This window comes from Echinops telfairi, unplaced genomic scaffold (assembly GCF_000313985.2).
Source record: "Echinops telfairi isolate 266 unplaced genomic scaffold, ASM31398v2 ScPeMD7_4048;HRSCAF=4782, whole genome shotgun sequence".
In the NCBI taxonomy this organism is placed as follows: Eukaryota; Metazoa; Chordata; class Mammalia; order Afrosoricida; family Tenrecidae; genus Echinops; species Echinops telfairi.
The window spans coordinates 1812253-1821205 of NW_022107947.1; the positions used below are offsets into that span (position 1 = coordinate 1812253).

General features: G+C 37.8%; 1 protein-coding gene across 1 annotated transcript in view; it reads right to left on the bottom strand.

Moving 5' to 3' along the window:
* HERC1 (HECT and RLD domain containing E3 ubiquitin protein ligase family member 1) overlaps positions 1-8953 on the bottom strand; it is a 177455-nt gene that overhangs the window by 142175 nt on the left and 26327 nt on the right. Inside the window, exon 3 of the mRNA XM_045294958.1 lies at positions 6668-6763. Coding sequence (XP_045150893.1) covers positions 6668-6763 — 96 coding nt within the window. The remainder of the gene's footprint in view (positions 1-6667; positions 6764-8953) is intronic.

Below are 8953 nucleotides of genomic sequence, written 5' to 3' on the forward strand. Positions count from 1 at the left end.
AATGAGGAGTTGATGCCAAGGGCTCAAGTAGAAAGCAGGTGTTCTGAGAATGATGATGGCAACAAATGTACAAATTTTCTTGACACATGGATTGTGATAAGAATTGTACGAGCTCCCAATATTTTTTTAATGATTAAAAAATATATATATAGCTCTTCGTGTATTTTTCATTACTTCCTTTAACAGAAAGCCTAAACTGCTCAGTGACCCAATAAGGCAGACTAGAATTGTCCATTTGAGTTTCTGTACAGGAGCCGAGTCTCAGATGTTTCGTTCAGAGCAGCTGGCGGGCTTAAACTACTGACTTTGTGACTAGCAGCTCAATGAGTAATTACTATGCCACCAGTGATTATTACTACCTCCCCAAAATGACAACAATCTTATGACTCTTGAAACATAGTGTACAAGGAAGCTTTAACAAGTTCATGGAAATTTTTTTACTTTTAATTCCATTTTGCCACAAGCTTTTTAAAGCCCCTTCATATACCAAATTCCTTCCAAAATGGTGATAGCTTTACTATGTCACCAGCAATATACAAAAGGAGGGCTATATTTAAAGGATGAAGGTGCAAGTAATTTAACAGACACATATAAAATGAAACTGTACATTAAAAAGCCCAGATCCTCCAAAGGAAAGCACAGGACCCGTTCTGGTCATTCCAGTCACTCTACCCAAAGAACAGGTCTACATTAGAATACCTAGTCCTCACTGCAGTCATACCATTATTCTTTATTAAATTTTATGAACTTAAAATAGGGTACGGAGGAATCCCATTTTCATTTCACATTTCCTAATTAGATGCAGGGTCAACATTTTTTCATTTGTTTATCATATTTTGTGAAGTGAACTAATGTCTTCCCATTTATTCATTAATCTTAATGGTTTTTATTGATTTGTATAAAATCAATACAATAATTAACTCTGACTATATCTGTTGTCAATTTGTCGTCTGCCTTTTAGTTGTCTTTTGCTGACTCATATTAACCCAGCAAAACAATAAAGGAAGAATCCTCAAAAGTCAATATATTGGTTTGTCAACTCATTGAATAGGAGAGGATGGAGTAATTTTAGACGGAATCTTTAAATATTACACAAAATAATAGAATGTGTATATCAGACAAACTTTTTCAATTACCATGAGAAAAGTTGTTTAAGGGCATACAAAAAAATGCATAAGGGAGGGCTGCCCATCGAAATAAACGGGGGTGGGGGGGGTGGGGGGTGCCGCAGAGAGCCAGTTGCTGTCAAGTCAATTCTAGTTAATATAACCCTATAGGGCAAAGGCTGGTTCCAATATTTATAAAAGCAGATACCCACACTCCCAGAGAGCAACAAATCTCTCTCATTGCCCTGGAGTTATTTCCAAATCATACCCTTATAGGACAGGGAAGAACTACACCTTTGGGTTTCCAAGACTATAAATCGTTAAGGAACAGAAAGCCTCATCTCTATCCAGCAGAAGCAGCAGCTGGTGGTTTTGAAACAATACCCTTGAGGTTAGCAGCATAATCTATGACACCACCAGAGAGTTCCAGAAACTAGTACCCTTGAAATGTTGGTCTTATGGTTAACAGCCAAATGCCATTAGGACTCCTGATCCATAAAAAGAGGTCCAAAACTGTGCTGGCAACAAAAGGAGAATAAAGAGGGTTACATTTTTAATGTAAAGATCTATAATTACTATGGTGCTTACAAGAAATCATAAGAAAAATAAAGAGAAGGGAGAAAAAAATCAACTTGCATGTCTTATAAATACATTTCAAAAAAATTAGGGCATGAGTAGGACTCTGATAAGATGAATTGAAGGTGCTGTGGCAGCAATACAGTTTTCTAATCACTGAATCATCACACTGAACAACCAGAAAACAAAAATCCTAACTCACGTCTAACATTCCCAACAAAAGTAGGTGAGACAAAGTAGCTGCAGCAAGCCTCTGATTTTTAAGCAACAAGGACAGGCCTCAGAAGAAGCCAATTAGGTACTCTGTAGAAAGCAATAGTGTGCCAAACTGAGAACAGGAGCTGCACGTGGGAAGAAAGGGCTTTGCCCTCTCTGATACAATAAACTCTAAAAGAGCTAGAGTAATCTAGCTTTGAGAACTCTAGAAATTAACCAGCCAGAGAGCTTCCTTACAAGACAGTACTCCAATACTAAGGAGAAGCTGCTCACAGCAGAATCAGAATTGAGCCCGGCAGGGACCACAGTTAAAGATAAAGAAGACCTTGCAAGATGAACAAACTAGGACACCACTACATTTACATAAAACAACCAAGGAACAGAAGTATTTGGCGAACTTGAATCCCACCCTACTCTAAACGCTCAGGAAAACACATTTCACATCAAAATAAAGCACAGAAAAGCATCAGGGTCAAGTCTCATACATAGTTATTACAAGAAAAAAGGCAGATAAAGTGCAGAATAAAAAAATAGAAATGGGGAGGGGAGGGGGAAGAGCTAATCCCAAAGGCTCAACAGAAATGTCTAGAAAAGAATGAAGGTAACATATGTACAAACATGCCTGATTCAATTGATGTATAGAATGTAATGAGTTATACGAGGCCTCAATAAAATGATTAAAACAAAACAAAATAAAAATAAAAAGGGGAAAACACTTGGGGGAGAAATCTTATGAGGATTTACTGATGAAAATGAAAGAAAAAAAAAGAAATGGCACACAAAGCAAATCAAATTGTACCATATTTCAAAACCCACTAAAAGGGATTAAGCAAAGAAAAACACAAATCTAAGTTAGAAACAGAAATGAGGTGACAGAACTCAAAAGTAGAAACAGAAATAAAAGATTATTTTCAGAAATTAAGATGAATTAACATACTTACAATACCCAAGAAAAGATGTTAGCCAAAGATAATTTATTCTCAAAATGGATTTTCAAGGATAAAAGTGGAGCAATTATCAACGTACAAAACTCAATGAATCCTGCTACTGTGTGCCTTTCTTGAGAAATCTGCTAAAAAATGAGTTCCAATCAAAAAAGGCTAGAGAGACATGAACACAAGGCACTGATGATTAGCATTAAGTATTAAAATTATTTCCTGAACTTAGGTTAAGTGAGGGTTAAAAGGCAGAGAATATGGAGTAACTACATACTCTGTTAGCTATAACACACTGAATTATAAAAACAATTTTGACATGTGATGGGGAAATTATATGTAAAAAATTGGGTCAGTAATTATACAGAGATAATGTTCATTTTGTTTTTAAGACTGAAATCTGACTAAAACAAATGCATAATTATGGGATATTTTAATTCTATCACCCCCTTTATCTTTGCAAACAAGCATTTTCATTTTGAAAGAATGTAGACATTGGCATAGTGTAAAAAAGTTTATGTAAAAATTCCATAGTCCAGAATTTGAACTGAAAGTACCAGTATAATACCATTTCCCACTTGAAAAAAGCAAATGAAAAAACGGTACTTTGTAGAAAAATAGCTAGATGATTCAAGGTCTGGAGCAAGAAATGCATGAAATAAGCCTAGAAGAATTTGATATAACATATTGCAAAGAAGTTGTCAACGATTACCAGGCTTATGCCAAAAGAAGTTAAGAACTATTCTGAAGGGTCTCCCACTGGCCAAGGGTGGAACAATATGTCCCTCACTACAGACAATAATTCAGTAAACTGAAATTCAAATATATTTAAATCCATGAGTTCATGATACTTTTAAAACAAAAGTAACTTGCCAAGTTTGGAAGATGATAGGGAACATACTGAGTAAGAAAACTAGGAGGTGAGGGGGGTAATCAAGCATTTATCCTACCTTTCTTATGTGAACAGTACCAGAATAACCCAATATTCAAGAGGGGAAGCATCTTTATTAAAGCACTTCAACTAACACATGAAAATGAAACAACAAAGCTAGAATACCACCATTTTGCAATCACCAATGATTTAACAGACCTAAGGTATTAAGCATCTGGGACAGCTAATCTCACAAAAAGAGACAGATAATAATTAAAAGTTTCCTGTTAAAAGAACACATCATGTTGTCTTGCCAAAGTGAGACTGATCTAGTCTCTAGATGTATTTGTCAATTTGCAAGAAATACAGAGCTAGGGAAACAATGAAATGTACCAGGAGGAATCCATCAACAAAATCCAGACTAGGGAAAATTCTACAGACTGAAAAGCCCAAGTTTCTGAACAAATATTGAAAGGAACAAAGTAAAAAGATCCACATTAAGAGATTTTTTTTAAATGAAAACTTCATGTTTAGATAGGCAAGACTGAACTTGAGTCTACTGGTTCACACCTAGGTGACACAAGTATAAGACAAGCATAGACCACTCTAAAAGCCCTCCTCCCTGTATGGAGGAGAAAGAAATTCTGGAGGGCTGGCAAAGTTCTATTATTTAGCCTGGGTAGAGATTCGAAGGGTATTTATTTTATAATAACTCAATAAGCAGCCATTACTTTCTTCATCTATTTAGGAGCCCCAGTAGAGTAGTAATTATGCATTGGGCTGCATCCTCAAGGTTGAGGGTCTGTAACCACCAGCACCTCTGTGGGATAGAGACCTGCCCACATGGGGGAAACCAAGAGGGGAGTGCAACAGATCAGTGATGGGAGCGGAGCCACGAAGTCCCTGAGGAATCCCGATCGTAGACTTCTGACACGGGGTCAGCACTTGGCATATGAACTAGTTGCAGGTTACTGACAAGGGGGCCACACTCAAAGTCTAAAGATGTAATGGTGGTGGGAAGGGTAGGGGGGACACTAGACCTCTCCATCCCTGTCTACAGGATAAGCAATGGGGACTTTTAGGATGCTTGCCTTTCGGACATGAAAGCTGAAGACCAAAAGGGTTTGTGTTGCTAGATAAGCGGAATCTGGGATACGGAACCCTGTCAGAAAAGGGGGCTGGATTGATGGACTATTGTAACATGTCCTTCTCTCTAACAGAGAGATATTCATCTGCTCTATGTCAGGAACCCTAACAGACTTGTGACTACTTGTAATTTCGTGTGTGTGTGTGTGTGTGTGTGTGTTGTGTGTGTAAGTGTCTATACAGGATAGGCAAGCCTACAAAGACAGTGACTGAATTGATGGTCCTGGGGCGCAGGGGAGAAGAGGAGGTGGGGGGTGGAGTAGGAGGAGAGCAGTGAGACAATAATGACAGGCACAAGAGAAGAGTATGCATTCTAAAATTGATGGCGAGGAGGATATAGCTCTTTTGGTGGTTTGATCAATAGAATTATATCTGAGAAGAATTACTGAAAGGTGAACAATGGGTAAACGTGATAGAGGGGCAGGAGCAAAGAAAAAGAGGAAAGAGGAAAAAGAAAAAAATATATATATGTAGGTATATATGTATATGTAAATATATGTATATTTGCTTATATACATATATAAAGGCAAATGCAATAAGGAAGCAGATAGACTTTGGGTCTCAATCTTACCTCAGTACAAAAAGCTTGTTCTAATAAAGTGGCATTGTATGATACTCATCTTCTTGACAAGATCACTGAAGAAAACTGGGTGCATAAGCAAATATGAAGAAAGTTAATGGTGCCCGGCTATTAAAAAATACAGTGTCTGGGGTCTTAAAGGCTTGAATTCAAACAAGTAGCCATCTAGCAGGGAAGGAACAAAGCCCACATAGAAGCAGCACACCAGCCTGTGTGATCATGAGGTGTCGACAGGAAAAGGTATCAGATGTTCAAAAACAAGCAAGCAAATCAATGTGAAGGGGTGGGGATGTTGTGGAGACTCAAAACCCACCTGCAAGATAATTGGACAGTCCTTCTCAGAATAGCCACGTGGCTCGGAAGGGATGATAAATCCAGGGTGTGGTATAGCATTGAGGAAACACATAACTATCCTCTAATTCTTGAATATTTCCTTCCCTTACTATTATGGCTTTTATTTGTTTAACCTCATTAACCATGTTAGACTGTGTATGTTCATTTGTATAATTAAGATCGTTAGATTCATGTAAGCCAGAAAGATAACCCTTCAGAAACAGTAACAGGAGTAATGGTTCCCTGAAGGAACAGGAAGTCAAGGAGGGGGAGGGAGAGCTGATAGCACTGATGTCTGTAACCCCACTTGAGGGGCACAAACAACAAAATTATATGTGAATGGATATATTAGATGGTGTAAGATGCAGCCAATAATAATATAAAAATAAGGTTCTTGGTTGAAGAGAGGAGATAAAGTGGAGCTGATATGAAGGAGTTCAAGAAGAAAAAAATTGTTTTGAAACTGACTGTGGTAGCATTTGTACAATACTGTTTGATGTGATTGAACTATGGAATGTTATATCTGTAAGAGCTGCCAATAAAATGATAAAAAAAAGAAAAAAGAAATAAAAGACTGGGTTTTCTACTCCTCTAAACAGTTACAGTCTTGGGAACCCTTAGGGGTCACTACGATTCAGCATTGACTCTATGGTAGTGAGTTTGGTTTGGTTTTCTTCATCTGTATTTTATTTCATAAATTTTTAAAGTTTGGGCACAATACAAAATTAAAAGGGAATAAAAGTTTACATATTTAAAGTATGACCCCAGATACCCCAGCTCTACTGTCAAGGTAACCATAGATGCCATTTTCTTTTTCTTCCAGAGGTTGAACAGATTACGGTTAGAAAATAAATACATGTCATACATAGCATTTTAAGACACTAAAGCCATAATTATTACATACCTCCTCAAAAAGACATAAAGCTGCTTCATAGAGTGAGCACAAGCCATCAGATGTTCTGGTTGGTTCCCTCCACTGACTCCGATCAGCAGATGATCCCTATAATTAAAACATTGTGGGATACAGTATGGAAAGGAGAGGCACATGTGTTAAAATCACTTGCACAGTTCATAGAAACAATATTTATTTCTGGAACTATTTTTATGATTACAGGCATTGAGATCAAACTTCACTGAGTTATGAAAACAACGATGACATAAAAAAGACCTGGCTCTAGGCTGAAATCATATACCAGCTTTTCCTCACAATTATATCAATTTGTTTCAAGGGCCATAAGCTCTGGAAAGAGTTGAGGCAAAATTTTACCAGTTACATACTTTTCGTAAATGGGCATTCAGGAGACACTCAGTTCCCCTGGGACTGCACTTCTCATTGTGTCCAAGGATACGTTTGAGTCATGACTTTGACCAGAAGAACAGAAAGTCTGTCTCTCTTCGTAGTTTTAGCACAACCTAGGCCAGTGGTTCTCAACCGTCCTAATGCCGTGACCCTGTAATACAGTTCCTCATGTTGTGGTGACCCCAACCATAAAATTATTTTCGTTGCTACTTCATAACTGTAATTTTGCTAGTTATAAATTGTAATGTAAATATCTGATATGCATGATGTATTTTCATTGTTACAAATTGAACATAACTAAAGCAGTGATTAATCACAAAAACAGTATGTAGTTATATATTGTGAAATATTTATTTCTAATTACAAGTAACTGAAATGTTGTCTTGAAGCATGGTGTAGCATGGGTAAGTCTTCACACCCGGGACTCGTATGTGGGTGTAAACTGCATGTGGGCAGACCCACCTGGAGACAGAGGTACGATGTCTCAGTTCCTAAGGCCATCGGAAATATGTGTTTTCTGATGGTCTTAGGCGACCCCTGTGAAGGGATTGTGACCCACAGGTTGAAAACTGCTGACCTAGGCCGAGGAAGCCAGTTCATAATAGCTACTTAATGGCAACATACCATCTTTCTCTTATCACACCTAAAGAATCACAGCACATCTTTGGAACTAAATGCCTACTTGAAGCTTGTTCAGGAGGACAGAAACCTAACACAGTGACAAACAGGTCAGGTGGGGCCCAGCATACCAGGAGAGGCTTTAGATTATTTTCTAAGTTCTCAGACAACAGAGTAAAGTATAAGAAACAATGGCTTAGAGAAACCAAAGCATCAGACTGTTACAAGGAAGAAAAATATAAAATTCAATAAATAATCATTCCATTCTCCTAAAACCAATACGAGAGTTAATTAAATTTCATTGAATGTAGGCCTGGAGTAACTTTCAGAGTGACTCATAGAGTCCAATGACAATGACAGACTAATTCTCACTGACAGCTCAAGGGACAAACTGATCTGTCTTGAAGAAGTATGGCCAGAGTGCTTCTTAGAGGTAAGGATGGCAACACTTGGTCTTCAGTGCTTTGGACGTGTCAGGAGACACCAGTCCCTGGAGAAGGACATCATGCTAGGTGAAGTGGAGAAGCAGGGAACAAGAGGAAGGCCCGTAATGAGATGGCTGCAACAACGGGCGCAGGCACAGGAACAACTGTGAGGATGGCGCAGGACAATGTTTCACTCTGTTGTGCATAAGGTCGCTATGGGCTGGAACCAACCGGATGGCACCTAACAATGCATGTACCTCCTACTATGGAAAACAAGTTAGCCTAAAAACCCTGGAAGAGTATAGTCAATACTAAATTACGAGTACATGGTTTCTTTTCAATTCAAATCGTGAATTAACATGACTCCTAAATAATAAAAGGTGCATTTTGGATCAAATGTTAAATCCCAATTAACTTTTTCAAACAAAATGCCCATAGCATTTAAATCTAGTTTTTAACGACTCTCAGACTTTTGTAAAGTTTCATGAAATACGAAAGCATTGCAGTTTTTGTTTTTTAAAGTTGGTCTTATACAAGTCACTCATACCAATGACCATGACGATGTTGCAGGACCAAGCAGTTTTGTTCTGTTCTGCATGAGGTTAAGTTGGAGCCAGCTCAACAAATTAATTTGAAGTTTCACTGGCTTTCCTTTTAATTACTTCTTAAATATCTACCATCCAAAATAATGTAATAGGTTTTTTTTTTGTTTTTTCATGTTTGTCCATTTCAGACATTACAAAAAGAGCAAAGACTGTCGAGTGTATTTCCTTACGTTCCTGCTACGTAGTTTCACTCTATTTAAAACTGCTTCCATAACGCTCTACTACCTATATCACATCACATC